The sequence below is a fragment of the Loxodonta africana genome, chromosome 19 (genome assembly GCF_030014295.1).
Source record: "Loxodonta africana isolate mLoxAfr1 chromosome 19, mLoxAfr1.hap2, whole genome shotgun sequence".
Taxonomy (NCBI): domain Eukaryota; kingdom Metazoa; phylum Chordata; class Mammalia; order Proboscidea; family Elephantidae; genus Loxodonta; species Loxodonta africana.
The window spans coordinates 81,278,121-81,304,633 of NC_087360.1; the positions used below are offsets into that span (position 1 = coordinate 81,278,121).

The window sequence follows — 26,513 nt, forward strand, 5'->3', positions numbered from 1 at the left end:
GGTGATTGAGGGGGCCAAGGTATTGGAATAGTCAGATGCTACCGTGATTCTTCTTACAACAAAGACCTGAAAAAACAAGTGAAATGATTATATTTATGACAAGCTAGGAACCCTGAACATCAAAGGCAAAGTTAGAAAACGGACTGAGTGGCAGAGGGAGGGAGAAACTGTTCAGAAGCAGAGGAGCTGCTGGACCTGAATCACCAGGAACCCTCAGGCACCATTCCCGTGAGCGGCTGAGGTGGGCTGGTGGTAGCGTTCAGGCCGCAGCTTCCTCAGGGAGAAGCAGTCAGCCGCACGGCCTACTCACACGTCCGGAACCAGAGAAGAACCGCGCTCTCAGCAAAAAGTACTAAGAGCAGTATGAAGTTGGAAATGTGAGTCTATTTACATTTGAGTAATTAAATTTATAAAATGTTCAGTATCTTAAATACAAAGCCTTAACCTGTAAATGATTGTGTACAGTTTTAGAAAACGTGCGTAATGCTAGTAGTTTATTTTTATGCATGAAGATTACTGTATTTTCTATACAAATAATGCATGTGTTAAATAGTTTCTGCCAACCACACAGCCCCCTGAGTGTTATTGTCCTCACACACTATGTACATTGTATGTGTGGATGTGTTATTTATGTGGGTGTGTTACTTGCAAAAAAAAATGTGGTAGTAAGAAACTTAAAAATCAATATTCCTTTTTAATTTCCCAGTCCATTATAATATTCTTAGGTATAAAGAACCACCTGGCATAAGGAAGAACAAAATAATAAAAGTAAGTTTTGTTTCTGTATCTTATCTCTAAAATGCATTGTCATGTTCCCATTTTAAAAAATTAGAATAATAACTTTTATGTGTCTTGTCATACTTAAGAATTAGTGAGAAGGAGGTTAAAAGGAGGATCTTTTTGCTTAAGATTACATTCTTGGTTAGTGTTTCTTCAAACTACATCATCTAATTTGTACTGTAAAATCATTACGGTGCTGCGGGACACTCTGATAGCTTGAAGGAGTGTTTTTTAAAAAGGATCAGTCTACATCAGTGTTTCACGTGTTACTCTGTAGTATGAGTGGTAAGAAATACTCTCTAAAATTTGCTGCTGAAACCTCAATTTAACAAAGGTTTAATGAAAGGTTTAATAAAAACGGTACCACTGGAATAAGACACTGCACAGCTCCTGTGGTCGTATATCATAGCTCTCTCAGTTACAGTTAAATGTGCTTACAGCAAATAGGTTACATTATCAGAAAAATGTTTATTTGACTTTAAATTCTGAAATTAGCTACCTGCAAAAACCTGGAACTTTGAAATTAAACTTTTAATCCACTTGGAAATATTAGGGAGTCACCATAAATACAGTAGTAATGTTCTGTGGCTCTATTTCAAAATCTATTTGGTAATTTCATGTAAATCCCGCTCTTTGTTCTAGATGGTGTTTTCGAGGTGACATGTCTTTATTTTACTACAATTTAACTAGATACAGACTTTTATTTATTTGTTTATTTATCATGTATGAACCTGATCCCACACTATTACAAGATAGTAAAAGAATTTGAATAGTCACCAAAAAACTATTAAAAGCTGTGGTTCCAAATTCTTGGTTATGTATATTGTTGATAATCTTCACCAAGAAAACACACATTACATTTCTTTCAAAAATTTTGAAATTATGGCTTATGTCCCCCCAGGTTTGGAGTGTACTGTTATTCTTAATTTCACTCTGAGAAGCATTATATTTTCATGAAGAAAATGCCGAGAATTGGGCAAACACAGCTGCTTCCCAGGTAGTTCCCTATACTGACTAGAAAACCCTAATTTTACCATTAACTTAAGAAAATTCCTTTTTTTATTTTATTGTGCTTTAGGTGAAAGTTTACAGCCCAAGGTAGTTTCTCATTCAAGAACTTGTACACATACTGTTTGTGACATTGTTTGCACTCCTTACAATATGACAGCACTCTCTCTCTTTCCACCCCAGGTTCCCTGTGGCCATTCGTCCAGTTCCTGTCCCTTCCTGCCTTCTTACTTAGAAGATTTCATTTTTAAATTACATTCTTGTGAATGTTAGAAGGGCCTGGTCTTTTAGGTGAATATCCATAGGTTTTTGTTTTTGTTAAGTATTTGGATATGTAATCAGGAGGGACCAGCCCCTGGAGAATGACATCAGGCTTGGTAAAGTAGAGGGTCAGCAAGAAAGAGGAAGACCCTCAACGAGATGGATTGACACAGTGGCTGCAACAATGGGCTCAAACATAACAACGATTGTGAGCATGGCGCAGGACCAGGCAGTTTTTTGCTCTGTGGTACATACAGTCACTGTGAGTCAGAACTGACTCGATGGCACTTAACAACAAGTATTTATCAAAGTGTTACAGAAATACAGAAAAGGGCACAAAACAAATGTACAATCATAAATTATCTCAAATCAAACGCCTGGGTCGCCACAACCAGATCAAGAATTGGAGTATTGCCAGGACCCCACATGAGCCCTTGGGCTCCCTCCCAGTCGTTCCCTCCTCCCCTGACGACTTTTAGGCTCAGTTGTTTTAACTAACTGCTGCCTCAACTTTTAACACTGTCCTATAATTCTGTCTGTTGTTCAGCTTTGTCTAAGTGGAAGTATACTGTGTTCTTTTGTGTCCGGCTTGTTTTACACACATTTTTACACTTGGGAGACTCTTCCAGATGTTGCATGTAGCTATGATTTATTTTCATTGCTGTATCGTATTCTGGAAACCCTGGTGGTGTAGGGGTTAAGAGCCGCGGCTGCTAACCAAAAGGTCGGTAGTTTGAATCCGCCAGGCGCTCCTTGGAAGCGCTGTCGGGCAGTTCTACTCTGTCCTATAGGGTCACTATGAGTCAGAGTCGACTCGACGGCAGTGGGTATAGTGTTCTATTGTATGAATAGACTATAATTACTTATACATGCTGTAGTTGATGGACATTTGGGATGGTTTCTAAGTTTTGACTTAAACAGTGCTACTGTGAAGATTTTTGTACATGTCCCTTGATTGACTTGTACACACGTTTTGGTTGGGTATGTTATACCTGGGAATGGAATTGTTGGGTCTTAGAGTCGTATGCTAACTTTAGTAGATGACGCCAGACTTTTCCAGAATGGTCGCACTCTTTACTGTCCCACCGAAGCGTATTGGTTCCTGTAACTCCATATCCTCTCCAACATTTGAGGTCACTCGTTTTAAATGTAACCATTCAAGTGGGTATGTAATTCATTGTGATTTTAATTGCATTATGCTGACTAATACTTAGATCGAACATCTTTTTCATTTTTATTGGCCATTGGGATATCTTTTGTTGTTGAAAATATACACAGCAAAACATACACCAACTCAGCCATTTCTACACATACAATTCAGTGACATTGGTTATATTCTTCAAGTCTTGCAACCATTCTCACCCTTCTTTTCTGAATTGTTCCTCCCCCATTAACATAAACTTACTGCCCCCTAAGGTTCCTATTTAACCTTTCAAGTTGCTGTTGTTACTTTAATCCCATACACCAAACCAAACCCGTTGCTGTCGAGTTGATTCTGACTCAATAGTGACCTTATCAGACAAAGTAGAGCGACCCCATAGAGTTTCCAAGGAGCGCCTAGTGGATTCGAACTGTGGACCTTTTGGTTAGCAACCATAGCACTTAACCACTATACCATGAGGGTTTCCTTAATCACATATAGATATTTCTAAAAAGAGGGTAATGCTAGAACCAAAAACAAAACCCAAACCCAGTGCCGTTGAGTTGATTCCGACTCATAGCGACCCTCTAGGACAGAGTAGAACTGCCCCATAGTTTCCAAGGAGCGCCTGGCAGATTCGAACTGCCAACCCTTTGGTCAGCAGCCGTAGCACTTAACCGCTGTGCCACCAGGGTTTCCAGTAATGCTAGAGGCAGATATTTTTTACTACTTAAGCTATTGTTTGGTTTTAAGAAGACTTCAGGGAATATTTTTGATTTAAATTTTAAAGATTATCTCAGGACGATAGTTTCAGGGGTTCATCTAGCCTTTGTGGTGCCAGACACTCAGGAGTCATTTTCCCCCTTTTTGATCTGGATTCTTCTATAGAATCTTTGATCAAAATGTTCAGTAGCAGTAGCCAGGCACCACCCAGTTCTTCTGGTCTCACGGCAGTTGTTCGTGGAGGTAATTAGCCACGCGTTCTACATCCCCCTGCTATTCCTAAATCCCCTTATTCCTCTTGCTCCAGACACACAGAGACCAATCGCCACGCCTTGGATGGCCAATAAGACTCCAGGCACTACGCAACGAACTCAGAAGAGAAGCACTAAACGTATTATTAGGCCAATTAACTGGAATGTCCCATGAAGCCAAGACCCCAAACCTCCGAACCAGGGAACCAAATCCTAGGAGGTGTTTGGTTGTACATAAGCAGCCTCAGCAGCTGCTCTCTTCTTTTTTTTTCTTCTTGATGTTGTTATATCACACAGCGTTTGCCAACTCAGCTTTTTACAGGTGTACAACTTACAGCAATTAAAATAATCGTCTGTGCAACCTACCTTAACGCAATTTTTCCATCACCATAAACCAAAACTCAGAACTCCATAAGCAGTAGACCCCTTTCCCCCTCCCTCCCACCGTTGGTAACCACGAATAAACTTTGACCCTATACATTTGCCTTTTCTTGTAAGTGAGGTCATACCATACTTGTCCTTTTGTGATTGGCTTATTTCTCTCAGCATGATGTCTTCAAGCTCTAGCCAAACTGTGGCGTGTATCGAGACTTTGTTTCTCCTCCTGGCTGAGGAGTAGTCCATTGTATGTACCACATTTTGTTCATCCATTCATGGGTTATCTTCTGAAGTGTCTGTTCAAGTCTCGACTGTTTTTCTGTTGGGTCAAATGTCTTACTGATTTGTGCGTGCACTTATGTATTCTGAATACAATACAATCCTTTGTGAGTTATGTGTGGCTATATTCTCCCAGTCTGGCTTGTCGTTTCACTCTCTAAATGATGTCTCTGAACAGAAATTCTTAAGTTTAGTGTAGTCTAGTTTATCAGTTTTTTCTTTTATTGTTAATACTTTTTTAATGTTGAATTTTTTGAAATTTTCCTTTACCCAAGGTCATGAAGATATTCTATTGAATTATCTTCTATAAGCTTTGTCTCTCACATGTAGACATGCAGTCTACCTGGCATTGCTAATGCTCTCTTTTTCACTAATTCTACTCTTACATTGATTATTTCCTTCTAGTTTCATTCTTTGAATTTAATTTGCTGTTTTTTTCTAAGTTCTTGAAATGAACGATTAAGTCATTGATTTTCTGCCTTCTTTTTTAACGGATACATTGAAGGCTATAAGTTTTGTCTTAAGTATAGCCTTAGCTGTTTACCACAAATTGTGATAATGTAGTGTTTTCATTTTCATTCAGTCAAAATATTTTCTAATTTCCATTGTGATTTGCACTTCTTAACCTATGGGCTCTTTAGAATATATTTTTAATAAGATCCTTTAAAGTTATTTATGCATGTTTCATTTATATAAAAACTGTAGAAGAAACTTGAAGTTGTAGATCAGGGGTCCACAGACTATAGCCCACAGGCAAATCCAGGCTCCTGGCCTCTCTTTAGGAGCCCTGGTGGTGTAGTGGTTAAGTGCTCAGCTGCTAACTGAAAGGTCAGCGGTTCAAACCTACCAGCCGCTCTGAGGGAGAACTATGTGGCAGCCTGCTTCTGTAAAGATTTACTCATAGGGTCACTATGAGCCGGAATCGACTGGAAAGCAACCAGCTTGGGTTTGGGTTTGGCCTCTCTTTGTATGGCCTGTAAAGTGAAAATGGCTTTTACATTTTGAAATCAAAACAAGAGTGATTTGTGACATGTGAGAATTAATGAACTTTAAACTTTATCGTCCGTAAGTACGTTCTGTGGAGCCCGGCTGTGCACCTTTGTTTACGTCCAGGCTGCTTTGGCACCACCACGGCAGAGCCATGTACTTGTCAGAGGCTGTGTCTGGCCAGCAGAGCCTAAAATATTTACTAGCTGGGCCTTTACAGAAAAAGTTCGCTGGCTTTTGCTTTGGGCGATCTTTTTTCATACAAGATTTGCTTTTGTGTCTGTCAGGCAGCAGGGACACTAGCGATCTCAGATCACCTTTACCCAGTTACAGGGATTAAGGTGATCTGAAGGTTGGCGTCAATGACGGAAAGGGCCCAGCTACTTCAGTTCACCCCTACTCCTGTCGGGATCCCGGTCCAAAGCACGGGAGGCTAACCAGGACACCCCTTCCTTGGCCGGCCCTGGGCTGCAGTCTGTCTCTTTCTCCTGAGAGGCTTTCAGAATCTCTTTTCAGTTCCTCAGCCTTTCAGCTGCCCTTTCCAAGATTGGCAGGCACCCCGTGGAGAAACACCACACACCAGACTCAGGGAAAAAAAGTGCAACCCAAGTAATTACAGTGCTGAAGGAGGGGAACAGAGTTACAGATTTTGGCACTGGTCAGTCACAGGCGGGACAAGAAGAACATAGTCTTTATCATTGTTGGTTACATGAGTACACAGACTGGCCAGAAGACATAACTGAAAGACATGGGATCAAGGGGGGTCTCATGTCGGTTCCAAAGCAATGGCATGGATATTTTCAGGAATGGTGAACAGTTATCTTGCTCAGAGCATTAGATCTCCTGAGGAGAGTGGAAACAAGAGTTTCTATGATCTATTACTTTGCCCAGTACGTCAGGCACCGGAGGAGACTGATAACAAAAGTTTCCATGAAGTGTTCACATTAGCCTAACTTCAAAGAAGCTTATTTCCTTTATGATAATGGGTTGATTTCTAGGTAGAACCTGGGGGGAAAGTTACCTGGAGCTGCTAGGCAGCGAAGGTAAAACCTAGGTGAAAGATTGCATTGAGCTCTTAGAGTTAATTCAGTCACTTTACAGACAAATCAGATGCCTGTTTTTATTTTATATCCCTTATCAATACCTTGGAAACCCTGAATATGGGTGTCAAATGCTGGGAAGCAGGTGTGATACTAAAGAAGATGAAAGGTGAGTAAGATCTAGACAGTAAGAAAAACATATATATTTGGAGCCCTGGTGGCACAGTGGTTAAGAGCTACGGCTGCTAACCAAAAGGTCAGCGGTTTGAATCCACCAGGCACTCCTTGGAAACCCTATGGGGCAGTTCTACTCTGTCCTATAGGGTCGCTATGAGTCGGAAGCAAATCGGTGGCAACAGGTTTGGTTTGGGTGCCTTTGCAGTGCTGACCCTACGGCATTTATGCTTCTCACTCCTGTCCTAATCTGACTTAGGCCTGTTCGTGATTAAAATTTACGCCCCAGGATCGCTTCCCCTGAGAAGCCTTCCATAACCTCAGCCTCCCCCGTGACTATAAATTCCATAAGGTTAGACATCACGTCTTATCTGACTGGGTCTAGTGGTACAGATGGAACCCTGGCAACACAGTGGTTAGGAGCTCGGCTGCTAACCAAAAGGTCACCAGTTTGAGTCCACCAGCTGCTCCTTGGAAACCCTAGGGGGCGGTTTTACTTTATCCTACAGGGTCACTGGAAACCCTGGTGGCGTAGTGGTTAAGTGCTACGGCAGCTAACCAAAACGTTGGCAGCTTGAATCCGCAAGGCGCTCCTTGGAAACTCTGGGGGGCAGCTCTACTCTGTCCTACAGGGTCGCTATGAGTCGGAATTGACTCATCCGCAGTGGGTTTGGTTTTTTTGGTTAGGGTCACTATGAGTCGGACTAGACTGGACGGCAAGAGGTTCGTGGTGCAAATACTTAAGTGCTGCGCTATTAACAAAAAGGTTGGTGGTTCAAACTCACCCAGAGGCACCACAGACGTAAAGGCTGGCAATCTACATCTGAAAGGTTCCAACTGTGAAACCCCTGTGCAGCAGTTCTACTCTGCTCATGGAGTCGCCGTGACAGCAGCCAACAGCAAGGTGGTGCAGGTATTCAAATGGTGGATGGAAAGGATCGCGGATAAACTGCAACAGCCCTGTCCACACTTGACATTCATCCCCTTCCTCAAAAATCTATAATCTCTCTTAAGCTTCTTACTCGTAGCACTCCAAATATGAGATTATCATAATTTGAGGAAAAAAAAAAAAAAAACTCCTTATCCAGCTGACCTCTGGCTTTCTCCTTGTTTACTTCTTTATTTTCCTACTCATCATGTGTGTGGTTTCACCTTTCTCTCCCTTTGTACCTGCTGGTCCTCCGCTTGGGATGCCCTTCCCCCGTCGAGCTGGTACGTTTGTCTTTTCAGCAACCCAAGGGTGAATACCCTCCTTGCGTCACCTGCTACATACACCCAATAATCAATCACTTGGTTTTTGTCTCACCATCCCCGTTATGAGACTTACTGTATTCTCTCAGTTACTGCAATTATTTATATCCCGTTCCCTGGTGGCACAGTGGTCAAAGAGCTTGGCGTTAACCAAAAGGTTGGCAGTTCAAATCCAGCAGCCACGCCCCAGAAACCCTATGGGGCAGTTCTGCTCCGTGCTATAGGGTCATTATGAGTTAGAACCAACTCGGCAACAACAGGTTTTATGGGCTCCTCTATTAAAGAGCCCTGGTGGCGCAATGGTTAAGTGGTCAGCGTTGGAACCCACCAGTGGCTCTGCAGGAGAGAAGACCTGGTGATCTGCTTCCATAAAGATTACAGCCTAGGAAACCCTATGGGGTAGTTCTACTCTGTCCTATAGGGTCGTTGTGAGTCAGGATCGACTTGGCGGCACCCAGCCACAACAATGCCTCCATTACCCCTTCTCCATGGCAGGGACGGGGTCCATCTTGTGGCTCCGGGACGTGACTTGCTGCTTTGGCATGTAGTACCCGTTGCCATCGAGTCAATTCTGACTCATAGCGACCCTACAATCATGCTCCGTAAACGTATGTGCGTTGAATTCGTCACGTCCCCCTTCTGAAGCCCCACTCCCTCCAGAGCCTCTTCAAGCCTGGCTACCTCATCACTGCCACAGTGAATCTGTTCAGAGGTTACCAATGGCTCCCTCCTTCCAAATCCCAAGACCTGTGTCTCTCTCCACCTCATTTTTTTTAAACCTCTGCTGCATTTGGCATTATTGACCCTCTGTAAAATAATCAAGGGCACTGGTGGGTTTGGGTTTATAAAATAATCCTCTTTTACTTTCATGAGGCGTCCCTGGGCAGTGCACATGGTTAAGTGCTCAGCTACTAACCCAAAGGTTGGCAGTTTGAACTCACCCAGAGGCATGGAAGGAAGCCCTGGCAACCTGCTTCCAAAAGATCACAGCCATAAAAACCCCTAAGGAGCAGTTCTGCTCTGCACACATGAGGTCACCATGACTTGGAGTCAGCTGGACGGCAACTAACAACTACCCTCCTGTAAACGAGCTTCATCTTCCCAGGCCTTCCCGCGCAACGCCGCTTTGCACAGTCGTCTGTGATATAAGGCATCAGTGAAGAGCAGTGCTGCCTGTCCCCCTGCCAGGTCAGACCACTGCACCAGGGGCTCAGAGCTCCTGGAGTTATGCTGAATGACAAATCTCCTTTGCCCAAGGACACCAGAGGTGACCTTTGCAGGACCGGGGGAGGCTGCCCTCTGGCTCACATGCAGACTGCAGTAAATGTGAATTCCTCTTCTCCCTCCGCCGTTCCATGCCAGCGAGGGCAGAGTTAAAGAGCAGTGAAGGTTAGGGTTCATTCATTCCCATCAGCCCCCACCTTCCTCTCTTGGCCTCCTCACCCTAAACTCTCAGGTTTGAAAACTCTGAAAGGGCTGGCTCTACTTGTAGATCTGTTCCACAAGACCAAAAGTACTTAAGTTCCAATTTGAAATTATATTCCTCTTGCTCACAAACCTCTGAGAGCCAAATCCGAAACTGACTTTTTTCCCTAGGTCTTGATGAATTGTTACAGAAAAGTACTGGCAGATACTTTCTACACCCACGTAGCTGAATCTAGTTACTTTCTCTCTAGCTCCGCCTCCTGCCGCTCCCTCATTCACTCTCCCTGCCGCCCTCCTAGTACTACCCAACCGAGGTTCATTCTATTAAACGTTATCTAATAATGCCATTACGCCCTCTCCCCCACCCCCATTTAAGCTTCTTTCAGGTCAGGCTCATGCCTTTCTCATCGTCCACAAAGCTTAACAGGTGTTTAATACTAGCTTGATAACTGATTTTCACTGAATACCCTTCACTTACTATAAAATTCTGGGTATCTCAATTCTCTAAGAGAACCGAAACTGAACATTTGCCGTTGTTAGTTGTTGAGTTGATTCAGACTCATAACAACTCCATGTGTGCAGCTAGAACTGTGAGTGAGCAGACAGAACTGCGAGTGTGTAGATAGAACTGCGAGTGTGCAGACAGAACTGCGAGTGTGCAGACAGAACTGCGAGTGTGCAGACAGAACTGCGAGTGAGCAGACAGAACTGCGAGTGAGCAGACAGAACTGCGAGTGTGCAGGCAGAACTGCGAGTGAGCAGACAGAACTGCGAGTGTGCAGACAGAACTGCGAGTGAGCAGACAGAACTGCGAGTGAGCAGACAGAACTGCGAGTGTGCAGGCAGAACTGCGAGTGAGCAGACAGAACTGCGAGTGTGCAGACAGAACTGCGAGTGTGCAGACAGAACTGCGAGTGTGCAGGCAGAACTGCGAGTGAGCAGACAGAACTGCGAGTGAGCAGGCAGAACTGCGAGTGAGCAGGCAGAACTGCGAGTGTGCAGGCAGAACTGCGAGTGTGCAGGCAGAACTGCGAGTGAGCAGGCAGAACTGCGAGTGAGCAGGCAGAACTGCGAGTGTGCAGGCAGAACTGCGAGTGAGCAGGCAGAACTGCGAGTGTGCAGGCAGAACTGCGAGTGTGCAGGCAGAACTGCGAGTGAGCAGGCAGAACTGCGAGTGAGCAGGCAGAACTGCGAGTGTGCAGGCAGAAATGCGAGTGTGCAGGCAGAACTGCGAGTGAGCAGGCAGAACTGCGAGTGTGCAGGCAGAACTGCGAGTGAGCAGGCAGAACTGCGAGTGAGCAGGCAGAACTGCGAGTGAGCAGGCAGAACTGCGAGTGAGCAGGCAGAACTGCGAGTGAGCAGGCAGAACTGCGAGTGTGCAGGCAGAACTGCGAGTGTGCAGACAGAACTGTGTGTGCAGACAGAACTGCGAGTGTGCAGCCAGGACTGTGAGTGTGTAGACAGAACTGTGAGTGTGCAGACAGAACTGTGTGTGCAGACAGAACTGTGAGTGTGCAGACAGAACTGTGAGTGTGCAGACAGGACTGTGAGTGTGCAGGCAGGACTGAGTGTGCAGACAGAACTGTGAGTGTGCAGGCAGGACTGTGTAGATAGAACTGTGAGTGTGCAGACAGAATTGTGTGTAAATAAAACTGAGTGTGCAGACAGAACTGAGTGAGCAGACATAATTGTGAGTGTGTGGATAGAACTGCGAGTGTGCAGAGCTGTGTGCTGATAGAACTGTGAGTGAGCAGACGAACTGTGAGTGTGCAGATAGAACTGCGAGTGTGCAGACAGAACCGCGAGTGTGCAGACAGAACGGTGAGTGTGCAGACAGAACTGTGAGTGTGCAGGCAGGACTGTGTAGACAGAACTGTGAGTGTGCAGACAGAGCTCCAAGTGTGCAGACAGAACTGTGAGTGTGCAGGCAGGACTGTGTAGACAGAACTGCAAGTGTGCAGAGATCTGAGTGTGCAGATAGAACAGTGACTGTGCAGACAGAACTGTGAGTGTGCAGAGCTGCGAGTGTGCAGACAGAACTGAGTGTGCAGATAGAACGGTGAGTGTGCAGAGCTGCGAGTGTGCAGACAGAACTGAGTGTGCAGATAGAATGGTGAGTGCAGACACAACTGTGAGTGTGCAGACACAACTGCGAGTGTGCAGAGCTGTAAGTGTGCAGATAGAACGGTGAGTGTGCAGAGCTGCGAGTTTGCAGATAGAATGGTGAGTGTGCAGATAGAACGGTGAGTGTGCAGATAGAACGGTGAGTGTGCAGACAGGGGTTTTAAGGCTGTGACCTTCCCAGCGCAGACTGCCAGCCCTATCTTCCGAGGCACCTCTGAGTGAGTCTGAACCAGCAACGTTCTGGTTCGTAGTCGAGTGCTTAACCCATTGCACAACCCAGGCACCTAATCATGCAAAATTCCTGAAACTATGATTTAGAACTTTAAAACAGAACATCAGAATTCCTGAAGTCTGCATGAATGTGCATAAAATAAAGCATAACCCATGACTGCGTTACCAGTTCGAAGCCTACAGCGACATCCTATGAAGTAAGCTAAAAGGCAGCCCGTGCTTAACCTGCCTGAGTTTGAAAACCAGAAATTTAAGCATTGCAGCCTGACAGCTGATGTTTAGAAGCGTGTCTATTGGTTTATTAATGATTCATGCTTTAAATATGCATTTATAGTCTTATTTTCAAAATCCATTTAGCAGTTAATGATTCAAGAAGTAGAGAACGTGCATTAAGTGGTCTTTATTAATACTTTACATTCAGTATTTTCTTCATTATCAGTTCTTCAGTTAATTGTACAAGTATGATCAGTTATTTCATATTTGCTATAGAACTTTAAACGTAAAATAAATACAAAATACATCTGTGGTTTAACAAACACTCAATGAAGCGTTTTTTCTGAGGTATTCCCTTCGATCTGGTTTTACCCCAGACCTGTCTTTTCACTTCTCCCAGAAAAGTCTATTAAACCACAAAACAGTTCTGGAACCAGTGAACATGAGTTTCAATCACGTTAGACAAATTTTTTGATTTCATCATACAATACCAATACAAAGGCTCCACCCATGCCTCTCAGTACATTGGACCAGGCACCTTTGAAGAAAGCTTTGGGTCCTTCATCTTTCGCGATCTTCCTCCAGCAGTCAATTGTCCCCGTGTACATAATGTCAGCTGTGGAAACAAACGTTGGTAAGGGCTCGGCGATGGGGCGGGGGATCTTCCTCTGAAAGATGTCTGTACGCAATGTTACCAGTTTTAAAACTCAGGTCACTTGGGCCTCAAAGCCCCGGCTCAATGCAACATTCAGCCAGATGTCCCCTTCCTTGTTTAACTGGTAGGCGGGGGTCTCTAGACTTATCTATTCCTTTGTCTCAAAAACGAGGGGTAATTAATTAACTCACGGAACTGTGAACTGTAAAAGTGGAAGGGGGAGGTGTGGAGTGGGGGTACTGGGCTGTGTGGTCCCCTTTTTATGGAGGTGAAAACTGAGGTCTGGTGTTAGATGATGCTGCCCAAGATTACAGTTAAAAGAGGTACAACTCATAGGTCGGACTGTATAAAACTGTCAACATTTGGCTATTTTTTACTTAAAAAAATGGCAATTTCATGTTTCAACCTAGACAAGCCAAAACTTTTTCTGTCACAACAGATTGCTGATTCCCCCACCAGCTAAAATGCCCTAACCCCACTACTATTAGATGAGTGAAGCAAGAATTACTTTTAAATAAACTAGGTAATTATTTCAGTTCTCTTCCCTTGTTTCTGGCTGTAAACGAAGAGGGCCTAAAGGCCTCTATAATGCCAGACACATAGTTATGGTCACCTCTAACTGTCTCTTTTTTAATGTTTTTATCATCTCTTTAATAAAAACACCACTCAACTGTCAGTCTGTCATACTGTGGTGGCTTGCATGTTGCTGTGATGCTGGAGGCCATGACACCAGTATTTCAAATACCAGCAGGGTCAACCATAGCGGACAGGTTTCAGCAGAGCTTTCAGACTAAGACAGATTAGCAAGAAGGATCTGGCAGTCTACTTCTAAAACAACCGGCCAGTGAAAATTTCATGAAAAGCAGCAGCACATTATCTGACATAGTGCTGGAAGATAAGCCCCTCAGGTTGGAAGGCACTCAAAAGACGCCTGGGGAAGAGCTGCCTCCTCAATGTAGCGTGGACCTTAATGACATGGATGGAGTCAAGCTTTCAGGACCTTCATTTACTGATGTGGCACAACTAAAAATGAGAAGCAACAGCTGCAAATATCCATTAGTAATCAGAACATGGAATGTACTAAGCATGAGTCTAGGAAAATTGGAAGTTGTCAAAAATGAAAAGCTTGAAGAATGGTATCCTAGGCATTAGTGAGCTGAAATGGACTGGTACTGGCCATTTTGAATCAGACGATCACATAGTCTACTATGCCAGGAATGACAAATTGAAGAGGAACGGCATTGTGTATTCATTGTCAAAAATAACATTTCAAGATCTATCCTGAAGTACAACACTGTCAGTGATAGGATAATATCCATACACCTACAAGGAAGACTAGTTACTACAACTATTATTCAAATAAATGCACCAACCCATAATGCCAAAGATGAAGAAACTGAAGATTTTTACCAAGTTTTGCAGTCTGAGATTGATCGAACATGCAATCTGGATGCATTGATAATTACTGGTGATTGGAATGCGAAAGTTGGAAACAAGAAGGATCGGTAGTTGGAAAATACAGCCTTGGTGATAGAAATGATGCTGACGATCACATGATATAATTTCGCAAGACCAATGACCTGTTCATTGGAAATACTTTTTCTCAACAACTTAAACAGTGACTCTACAGGTGGACCTCGCCAGATGGAATACGCAGGAATCAAATCAACTACATCCGTGGAAAGAGACAATGGAGAAGCTCATATCGTCAGTCAGAACAAGGCCTGGGGCTGACTGCAGAACAGATTATCAATTGCTTGTATGCAAGTTCAAGTTGAAGCTAAAGAAAATTAAAGCAAGTACACAAGAGCCAAAGTATGACCTTAGGTATATCCCCCCTGACTTTAGAGACCATCTCAAAAATGGACGGGATGCATTGAACACTAATGACCAAAGACCAAGAAGAGCTGTGGGATAACATCAAGGATATCATACGTGAAGAAGAAAAAGGTCATTAAAAAGACAGGAAAAAAAGAAAAGACCAAAATGGGTGTCTGGAGAGACTCTGAAACTTGCTCTTCAATGAAGAGTAGCTAAAGCAAAAGGAAAAAATGATGAAGTAAAGGAGCTGAACAGAAGACTTCAAAGGGCAGCTTGAGAAGACAAAGTAAAGTATTATAATGAAATGTGCAAAGACCTGGAGATAGAAAACCAACAGGGAAGAACATGTTCATCATTTCTCAAGCTGAAAGAACTGAAGAAAAAATTCAAGCCTTGAGTTGTAATAATGAAGGATTCTATGGGCAAAATATTGAATGATGCAAGAAGTATCAAAAGAAGATGGATGGAATGCAAAGAGTTACTATACCAAAAAGAATTGGTTGATGTTCAACTATTTCAGGAGGAAGCATATGATCAAGAACCAATGGGACTGAAGGAATAAGTCCAAATTGCACTGGGTATTGGTGAAAAACAAGGCTCCATGAATTGATGGAATACCAACTAAGATGTTTCAACAAACAGACGCCAACTCTGGCAGCACCTACCCGTCTATGCCAAGAAATCTAGAAGACAGCTACTTGGCTAAGTGACTGGAAGAAATCCATATACACGCCTAATCCAAAGAAAGGTGATCCAATGGAATTTGGAAATTATCTAACAATATCATTAACATCACATGCAAAAAAAATTATGCTGAAGATAATTCAAAAACAGTTGCAGCAGTACATCAACAAGGAACTATCAGAAATTCAAGCCAGATTCAGAAGAGGATGTAGAACAAGGGATATCATTGCTGATGTCAGACGGATTTTGGCGAAAAGCAGAGAATAACAGAAAGATGTTTACCTGTGTTTTACTGACTATGCAAAAGCATTCAACTGTGCAGATAATAAATTATGGACAACACTGTAAAGAATGGGAATTTCAGAAGAGTTAATTGTGCTCATGAGGAACCTGAACATAGACCAAGAGGCAGTCTTTCGAACAGAGGAAGGGGATACTGCATGGTTTAAAATTAGGGTTAGGGCTAGGGTTAGAGGACTTCCTGAGAAAGACCAAAGACCACAGCCTTCAGTAAGGATTACAACTCAACATAAATAAAACAGAAATCCTCACAACTGGACCAAAAAGCAACATCATGGTAAATGGAGAAAATACTGAAGTTGTCAAGGGTTTCATTTTACTTGAATCCACAGTCAACCTGCATGGAAGCAGCAGTCAAGAAATCAAACATGTATTACATCCAGCAGATCTGCTGCAAAAAAACCACTGTTAAGTGTTAAAAAGCAAATGTCACTTTGAGGACTAAGGAGCACATGGCCCAAGCCATGCTATTTCCAACCATCTCATGTGCATGTGAAAGCTGAACAATGAATAAGGAAGACCAAAGAAGAATTGATGCCTTTGAATTATGGTGTTGGCAGAGAATATTGAATATACCACGTACTGCCAGAAAAAGGAACAAATCTGTCTTGGAAGAGGTACAGCCAGAATGCTCCTTAGAAGTGAGGATGGCAAGACATCGTCTCACATACTTCGGACATGTTACCAGGAGGGATCAGGCCCTGGGAAAGGACACCATGCTTGGTAAAATAGAGGATCATCGAAAAAGAGGAAGATCCTCAAGGTGATGGAATGACAGAGTGGCTGCAACGAATGGCTCAAGCATGGCAATGATCGTGAAGATGGAGTAGGACCGGACAGTGTTTTGTTCTGTTCTACATGGGATTGCTGTTAGTTGGAACCAATTCAATGGCACCTAAGGACAACAACAACAACAAAAAAAGATTTCTCTAAAGGAATAGTTATGAATGGCAAAAATTAAAAAAAAAAAAAAAAAGCCCATTGCCACTGAGTCAATTCCGACTCATAGTGACCCTATAGGACAGATCAGAGCTGCCCCATAGGGTTTCCAAGGCTGTAATCTTTACGGAAACAGACTGCCACATCTTTCTCCTACAGAGCAACTGGTGGGTTCGTGCCCACAACCTTTAAGTTAGCAGCTGAGTGCTTAGCCACTGTGCCACCAGGGCTCCTTGTTGTGAATGTTGTTTTTATTGTTAGGTGCTGCCGAGTTGGTTCCGACTGGTAGAGACCCAATGCACAACAGAAGAAAACATTGCCTGGTCCTGCGTTATCCTCACAATCATTTCTACGCTTGAGCCCATCGTTGCAGCCACTGTATCAATCCATCTTGTTGAGGGTTTTCCTCTCTTTTACTGACCCTCTACTTTACCAAGCATGACGTCCCTCTCCAGGGACTGGTCCCTCCTGATAACATGTCCAAAGCACATTGAGATGAAGTCTTGCCATTCTCACTTCCAAGAAGCATTCAGGCTGTACTTCTTCCTAGACAGATTTGGTCGTTTTGGTAGTGCATGTTATATTCAACACTCTTTGCCAACACCATAATTCAAAGAAGTCAATTCTTCTTCGGTCTTCCTTAATCATTGTCCAGATTTCACAAGTATATGAGGTGATTGAAAACACCATGGCTTGGGTCAGTGGCACCTTTTCCTCAAAGTGACTGTTTGGGGGAATTAATTATCTCTCTCATCCCTCAGCCCTTCTTATCAAATAATGTTAACAATTAGTTTAGGATACTGAAGACTGAAAGGAGCAGTGACAGTGTTCTCTTCAGAGAAAACCGAGGAAGATTGAGGTCAGGAGGCCAAGGCTTACCCCCCTTCCGGCCAGACTGCATCATCATCCTCCGGCGAACAGTGTCAAAGGGGTAGGACACCAGCCCCGCGACGGCGGTCACGCTCTGTGCGATCATCCAGCTCACAAAGATGTGCACGTTCTTCGGGTCAGGCAGCATCCCTGTGGGTAGAGCCAAGAAGCCAAACGACTGTGAAGTGATTCCTCATACCAGCTGTGCAATAAGCAGGTGGGGGTTCAGAAGAGGCCACTGCACCTCCAAGCCCATGCCCAGCCCTTCCGGAAGAACCCGCCCCTTGTAGGGATGCCTCACAAAGAGTGACGTAGCCAACCAGAGCTGGCAGCTGCCCCTCTGGATGCAGGGATGGGAGAGCTCTGTGCAGTATCCAGGCTGTGTGGACGCTGTTCCAAGGTTAAACTCTGAGAACTGATACAGCTGTGTCAAGAGGGAGTTAGGCTCCCCCGTCCTCCTCTGTGGATAACTCAAGCCCAGAGTTTAATTCAGTAAAGAGAGGAGGAAGAGAACCCATTGGTTCTTTATTTATCTACACCATATCACTTCCTCATTCAGAAGCTTCAGTTTAGCCCAGGGACCAGGAAAAAACAAGGTAAATACGAAGTCCTTTGTGAGTTATGAATCTCTTAAGATACTCTCTCCACACACCCTCCTCCTCCCTGTCCCCTCTGGCCCCCCTCTCACCCTTGGCAGTATCATAGACTCCGAAGTAGGCAGCCCTGTAAATAATGATGCCTTGGACAGAGACGTTGAATCCCTGGTAGAGACCCCTCAGGCCATCAGACTTGAAGATCTTGGCGAGGCAGTTGCCCAGACCAGTGAACTCACGCTGGGCAGGACCCTTGCCCACGTCGGCAGCCAACCTGGTCCTAGCAAAGTCCAGCGGGTAGACAAAGCAGAGGGAGGTGGCTCCAGCTGCTCCACCGGAAGCAAGGTTACCAGCAAAGTAGCGCCAGAACTGCTTGTGCCGGTCCACGCCCCCCAGGAAGATCTGCTTGTACTTGTCCTTGAAGGCGAAGTTGAGAGCTTGGGTGGGGAAGTAACGGATCACATTGGCCAGGTTACCCCTCCAGAAGGAGAGAACGCCCTGCTCCCTGGGGATTCTCACCACGCAATCAATGATCCCTTTGTACTGCTTCTCAGCAGTGATCTGTTTGCTGGCATGCTGGACCTATGGGGGGGGGGACAGGCGGGGCAGGGGGAAGGGCAGGGGGACAGACGAGGCAGGGGGAGGACGGGGGACAGGAGAAAAAGAAGGTTTGTATTTCCTTGAGAAAAAAATGTATGGGGCAACCAAATGGATACTGAGGAAATGTAAATAAATGTCAGCTACTTGGACAACAAGCCAATGTTGCTCAATTATCAGGACATCTGAGGAAGAAGGCTGTGTTCCAAATAAACTGAAAAGGTGATTTAATTGCGTAAAGACAGTCATTTATTTATTGCATTCTTCCCTAGGTGCCAGATCCATGCTACAGTCTTACTGGAAATAGGGAGTTCTGGTGGCACAGTGGTTAAGAGCTCGGCTGCTGACCAAAAGGTCAGCAGTTCACATCCACCAGCCGCTCCTTGGAAACTCCAAGGGGCAATTCTACTCTATCTTATAGGGTCGCTGTGAGTCAGAATCGAATCGATGGCAGCGGGTTTAGGTTGGTTTATTGCAGATGGAAATGAAAGGGTCCCTGCCACAAAGGGCTCCTGATCAGACGTGAGGGGCAGGAGAAAACAATCCTTCATGCCATGTAGTCTCACTGGAGAAAAGGACCTCTGAGTAGCAAACCCTCCAACAGAGGAAGGAGAATACATTTGCTGGTCATTAAACCAAAAAACCAAACCCGCTGCCGTCGAGTCGATTCCGACTCATAGCAACCCTATAGGACAGAGTAGAACTGCCCCATAGTTTCCAAGGAGCACCTGGTGGATTTGAACTGCCAGCCTCTTGGTTAGCAGCTGTAGCACTTAACCACTACGCCACCAGGGTTTCCATGCTGGTCATTAGAGCCCAAAATTACTCAAACATTACCCAGCTAACTAATTACTGAGGAGTTTGTTAACAATTTGTTGGGGTTTTGTTGTTGATAATTTCGGTTTAAGGTTAACGGCATGGAAAGGGTCAGTCTTATTTGACTCCCAGATTGGCGCATTCCTGCCTGAGAGGCCTTTCCCTATTGGGTAGGCAGAGAAAACTGGGTGAATGGGATGATGGTTATAAAGCACACAGAGAGTCCTTTGTGAGTTATGAATCTCTTAAGATACTCGCTGCACAAAGGGGAGAACAGATTTGAGGAGAGGACGGGTAAGGCTTATAATGAAAACTGTTCCTAATTCCTCAAAGCCTCAGCTTCTTTATTTGTAAAACCGGGAAAACAATGCCTGTCTGCCCTAAATAAACTGAAAAGTTGATTAATTGTGTAAAAACAATCATTTATTTATTGCATTTTCTCTATATGCTAGATCTATATTACAAGGTTATTGGAAGATAGAAACAGGGATTATATAAAGATAAATGAAATAAATACATATGCCAGCACAGTGCCTGGCACACAGCAAGCGAGCTCGTAATAAAGAGCAATTACTTTGATGGTTTTAATTTATTGTTAAAGGTGGGAGTAGGTAAGGCAGTGTAAAGGACTGAAAATTAAAACGCAAGGCCGGTCTAGGAGGCCTAAGTGGTGCGCCAGAGCTGTCACAGGCGCAGGTCTGGCTCGCGGTAAAGCGACTCCGGGCAGGTCTCCATATATAGACACCCGAACGCGGGGCGCCACCCGACACCAGGAATCTGCCACTGACGCTGGACCTGCCTCCACGCAGAGGGCACCTTCCCCTTCTCGCGGGCCGCGCGCCCGAGCCTAGGGCCTAGCGGAGATTGCCGCGGCGTCCGCCCCCGCGCCTCCGGCTCGCTGCGCCTGGGTCCCGCCCGCGTCCCGCTCGCTGCGCCCGCGTCCCGCTCGCCGCGCCCGCGCCCCAGGGCTCGCGCTCCTCACCTGCAGCAGCAGTTTCACCCTCTCGATCGGGGCGACCGCGGTCTTGGAGACGGCAGCGGCGACACCACCTGCCAGGAAGTCCTTGAGGAAGCTCAAAGCCTGATCACTCATGGTGACCGCCGGGCGGCTGTGCCTTCAGGGAGCCGCGCTCTCGCTGTCGCCTACGCCCCGGCCAGGCGCTGCCACCCCGTCTCCGTCCCTGCGCGACGCGAAGGGGCCGTTCGCCTGGCCCGCAGCCCCCCCTTATATCCCCCACCCGGCCTCTCGCGAGAGGAGGAGGGACCCCGGGCAGGGCGCGCAGTGCGCATTGGCTGGGCAGGTGGCTGGACACCCCTGTCCGTCCCCTCCTCTGCAGAGGGCATTGGGGGCGAAGGCGCTTCCGGGGGGCAGGGTGGGCTGGGGGCTGTGCCTTTAGCTTGGGACGTTTAAAGGGCAAATTAATGTTATCTGTCCCGAGAGCAGAGGGAACACCGTGTCACGGCTGCATGCGGGCCGTTGTATTTATAGCACAAGAAGGCTTAGGCTGGGGCCGGCCTGGGGACAGACACGGGACCCGAGGCCTCATGCCGGATTGCCTGTAACCTCGGGCCTGCACGCGACCCACCCCTGGCCAAGGGGTTTCGGGCTATTTTTTCTCCTTCTTCCGTTTAACGCCGTCTCGCACCAGGGCTCACTGTCCGGATTTGGGCTTCCTCAGGGACGAGCGCTCACTTACTCCAATAAATTAAGATCCTTCTGTGTCAATACCAGCTTCACCTGATGCTGTGACTGCCTCTTGTAATCTGGCAACCTGCTTCTCCCCGCTTAACTCAATCGTGCCATCACTCATTCTGTTACCAAATATTAATATTTATGTGCTTGTCCTCAGTACAGGGGCCACTGGATGAATACTTGTTTTAGCAGCGTGTGTGCGTGTGTGTGTGTGTGTGTGTGTGTGTGTGTGTGTGTGTGACTTCTTTGCTTTTCTGTTAGGTCAGCCCGTCACACTCTGACAGGCAGTCCGATGATTCCAAGATCAGGGGCCCGAGAAAACTCTTTTGAACGGCCTTCACCGCGTTATGTGCCACTTTGCTCTCGATGGAATCTCGGTAAATATTCTGGGCAGATGTTCTCAGTCAGCTGGCCGCTTCTTGAGGGTCTGTGCTGTTAGCCTTCCCATCTCAGTAGCAGGGTGACAGAAATGTTAAGGAAGAGAAGGTCGAATCCTTGACTGTTTTGCCTCTTTTTATAGGCACCTGGAGTTGGGGAAACATGATGTTAAAATTGACTGCAATTGATTTTCAACTTCAAACTCTACCCTATTCAGTCCTCCTCCCAAGCTTGTTGACATTCATTTGTACATTTGTCAAAGTGTATTCATGTTTTTGTTACAAGGTTTTTTTTTGGATGTTCGGTGAATAGATGCAGCATGCGTCCTGTTAGGTGTTTATCCAGCCACAGCAGTGTGTTACCCTGAGTCTGGAGACTTGGTCAGAGCACAGGTCACTAGTCACGTGCCAGGGCCACAAGTGGTACGCGTTTATCAGAGGCGGGGGCAGTCTGAAGGTCAAAACCCAAGTAAGCAGTACAGAAGCTAAGAGTGCAAAGTTGCCACAGGTCAGCAGGCAGAAGGTCAAGAATTCAGGATAGACAAACAGAAGCGTTATTTCTTCAGGGACTGTGGTTTCCGACGGACCCTCTTCCAACGCTAGTGTTAAAGAAAGCACTTTCTAGTTCTTTGTGCCATTTTATGCAGCCATTCAACAAACACTTCTTGAGCATTTATTGTGTGCCAGGAACAAAGTTTGGCACTGTAGATTCAAAATGGAAGACATGGCTCAATCCCAAGGATGTTACAGTTCCGCAGATGGAACCAACATGTCACTTGTTCAGCTTTATTTACTGCAGCTTTTCATGAATCAACATAGTCCACGTATCAGTCATTTTTTATGGTAATAGGGTACAGTGCTGCATCCCACTAATACAGAGCAGTTGCTTAGACGATTTTGCTTTTAATTGTTTATTAGGGTTGTTTCTTATCATTGTTATTAAAAATAATGTTGCTATATAAACACTTTTTGCACAGACTTTATTTTCCGCTTTCATAATTCCCAAAATGGAATTGATAGGCAAAAGGTTTTGAAGTTTTCTAATTCCTGCCACATACTGACAAATTGCCCTTCAGAAATACAGAGCCGGTCAGCAATGTTGATAGATTCTCACTTCCCTCGGACTCTCTTCCAGCGCTAACGTTAAGGGAAAAAAGTACTTTTTAGTTATTGGTGCCATTTTTTGAGTTCTAATTCACTTCTTTAATTGCTATGAAATTGTACATTTTCCATGTGATTCCATTTAATTTGGCAGGATTTTCCTTTGTGTAAACTTTTAATCTTTCTTGACCACTTACCTACATATACAATTCTTTATATATTTTTGGCAACAAGTACACATCGAGTATATTCCAGTTTATTGCATTCCTTTTGATATTTATTTCATTCTGTTGCTCTAACTTATTTGTTTAAATATGTATAAAAATATGTTTAGGGTCATATTATCACACTATACTTCACATTTTGAGGTACATGTATCTCTCATACATGCATTAGTCCACTTTCCCTAATATATTAGCCTGTTTTCTTCCACTTCTTTTGGTAGTTATTCTTTAAATGTCTACACTACATTATACATTGTAAGGAGCTATGGATCCAACTTAATTTTTCTCCATACCATTCTCCAGGTATTCACCACTAATTCTTAGGTAGATATTGTCTTCTCTCCATTATATGTCTGATATTACCAATTTATAGTTGATCATATATTAAGTTATTATAGTAGCTTTAATTTATGAAATCACCATTCTATGATTTATTTGATCATCATTCTTTAAAAACAAAAAAACTAACACGTGATTCTACCATTTAAAAATTAAAAAGTTGTGTCTGCTTATTTGTCTGGATTTATTATCAAATTTTTAAATTGTATAATTGAACAATTGTCATATTATTTAAAAATATTTTTTCTTTATTTAAAATATATTTTAAATAAGTACTGAACTATTGATTTAAAATAATGATTTATTATACACAATTAAATAACTGCAATTATTCAAACACCACTAGGAGATTTTCAACAGACATTTAAATCAAATAAAAGATTAACTTAGTAACTGGAAGTATTATCACCCTGGTTACTCTTAATTTTACCAATCAGAACCCTGCTATTGCTTAACTGGGAAGTGTCCTATTTCTCCTTGGCTTCTCTCCAGTTATCCTGTCACGCAGGGAGCTGCAGCTGGAAATCCTCCATGAGAGTTTTCCCATGGAAACCCATACACTGTCCTCTCCCTCCATGGACTTTCTCAGAAAAGAGAGGCCTCAGATGCCCTGAGGAGCACGAGCTGCCTGTGATCACAAGACCCAGGTTTCACTTACAAGGCAGAGGAGAGAATGGGGCTTGGCAGAACACGTGTCTGCCCGCCAGTCCCAGCCCTCGGTGGCTTCCCGCCAGTGTGACAGCGGACAGGGCAGCTGTGGGGTAAGACAGAAAATTCTGCCTTCAGATGTGGCTGGTCTCCTGGGACTGGGGTAGGGGTATGCAGAAATGAGGATGGAGTATCGAGCTAGTGTTCCCAATGTTTGGTAGAAACTTTTAAAGAATTATTCTCTTTTACCAAATTGAGAGAGAAAAGGAGCTGCTAAAGAATAATAGGCACTAGAAACAAAGAAAAACACTTAAGGATTTGCCGACAGTGTTGATAGTGTAATGCCTGAGGACATGCGTACGTCTAAAACCACCAGGAACCAGAGCACGCTCTTACCATTTGTACACGCTAAATTTCAGCTTCTGCCAAGAGAAATAAATACCGAAATTTTATTTTTTGCTTATTTAAAAGCAGAAAACCTGTTGCCATGAAGTCAATTCTGACTCATAGTGACTCTGTAGGACAGAGTAGAACTGCCCCATAGGATTTCCAAGGAGTGGCTGGTGAATTTGAACTGCTGACCTTTTGGTTAGCAGCCGAGCTCCTAACCACTGCACCATCAGGGCTCCTTTTTGCTTGTATAAGACCGCATATTGGATTGCTGAATTTCAGTCAAGCCCATTCACGTTGATACATTGCTTCAAAAGGACAAAACAAAGCAAATGGAATATTTCTCCAAAACTCTCGCTCAGGGTAGCTTAATTAATTAGAGCAATACCTCAATGAACAAATTCTTTATAATTAAGTGCCTTTACAGTAAACTCCTCATGAAAGGGCAGACGAGCATACCACGGACACCTTCAGAAAGTGAAAATTCATGCAAAACACTCCAATTATCAGCTATTTACTGAATGCCAATCGAAAGTATGAACCGTGAAATACGTAGTGTTTTTTTAACCCAATTGTTCATTCTATAGCCTTATTACTCTTTAGTGAACACCTTATCTTGATTTCTACTTTTCTCCTACTCTTCACCCTCAAAATAGAAATGATATGAACTGTTTACACCCAATTCATTTGTTCATTTTTTTCCTTTTCGTCCTTCACCCTGCATTATTGAATACCTGCTGTAGACACCAGAGCCTGTGTGGTAAGGAGGGTAAGATTCCTGCCTTGGGGAAGCTCACATGCCAGGGATGGGCATCCCTGTGTTTCCAGCTATGCAGTTATAATGCGGTGTGACCAGGGTCCAAGCAGGGGCTCTGGCACACTTCCACCTGCATGGCTTTTCATATGTTGTTAGTCAGAACTTGCATTTTTAACATTTTTATGAATGCTTATGAAACAAAAAGTTTTGTTAGAAATATTTTAGGCATTATTATTTAAAAGGGGCAATTTCTGGGGGGCAAAGGTTCCTCTCCCCGAAGGCACCCTGAAAGAATGAGCCCGGGCTAGCCCAGTAGTTGCTGGAGGCAGAGAACCCCGGGGGGCCCTCCAGCCACTCCAGCTTTCCCCAACTAACATAGGCCAACCTCTCTTCCTAAAAACTGACCCAAACTTCCCCTCTCCCTCTCCCAATCTTAGTACCCTCTTCTGACTTTATCCTAGACTCCCACTAGCATATCCTAAATTTTGTGGCAAAATCAAGCTTGTTATTATGCACATGTAATAGTGCCTTCCTGCCATAACCACCCGTCTCCCATGCTGACACCTTCCAGAATGATTCCCTGACATGCAGCGTCTGTTATTAAAGCCGTCTCTCACCTGGAGTTGACTTAACTGACCTGCATCTGTGCCACCCTCAAGATCACTGGTATGTTTGAGTCCACTGCTATGGCCACTGTGTCAATGCATCTCGCTGAGGGTTTTTCTTACTTTGCTAACCCTCTACTTCATCAAATACAGTGTTGTATGATAGCCATTTTTAAGGATGTACAAGATTTGAATTGCTGTATCTTCTTGGCGAATTTAACTTTTTATTATTAAGTTGAAGGAGCCCTGGTGGTGCAGTGGTTAAGTGCTTGGCTGCTAATTCAAAGGTTGGCAGTTTGAACCCACCAGACTCTCCACTGGATAAAATCTGCTTCCGTAAAGATTTATGGCCTTGGAAACCATATGGGCCATTCTGCCCTGTCCTACAGGGTCGCTGTGAGTCAGAATCAACTCGATGGCAATGGCTTATCATTAAGTTGTGGTCGTCTTTATCTGTAGCAATACTTTTTTGCCTTAAAGTCTTTTTCACCCAATACTGTATTCATAGAGCTGTACCTGCTTTATTTTGGTTTGTATTTGCCTAGTTTATCTTTTTCTATGCTTCTACTTTCAACCATTTTGTGTGTTTTTATGTAGGTCTCCTGTAAATCTCTATAATATCTTCTTTTTTTATTCTAACTTGGCACTCTTTTAACTGGTGTGACTTCTGATGCTTTTTAAACTTTTTTATTTTGAAATAATTACAGATTCACAAGAAGCTGCAAAGAAATGGGTATACATCCTTGAAAATATTTCTGCCATCTTCTTTTATGCTTTCTATTCATCCTCCTTCTGCGGGTCCGGAAGTCGCCATTTGTATTTCTCATTTCCCGTCATC

At 44.2% G+C, this 26,513-nt stretch overlaps 1 protein-coding gene across 1 annotated transcript; it reads right to left on the reverse strand.

The window, feature by feature from the left end:
• Positions 1-12,438: 12,438 nt before the first annotated feature.
• Positions 12,439-20,723, reverse strand: SLC25A4 (solute carrier family 25 member 4). Its single transcript, XM_064272941.1, has 4 exons — positions 20,524-20,723; positions 18,224-18,710; positions 17,545-17,685; positions 12,439-12,882 (listed from the first exon to the last, which is right to left on the reverse strand). Exons 1-4 carry the CDS (start codon positions 20,632-20,634, stop codon positions 12,725-12,727), a joined length of 897 nt encoding a protein of 298 aa, XP_064129011.1. The 5' UTR covers positions 20,635-20,723; the 3' UTR covers positions 12,439-12,724.
• Between the last annotated feature and the right edge of the window lie 5,790 nt (positions 20,724-26,513).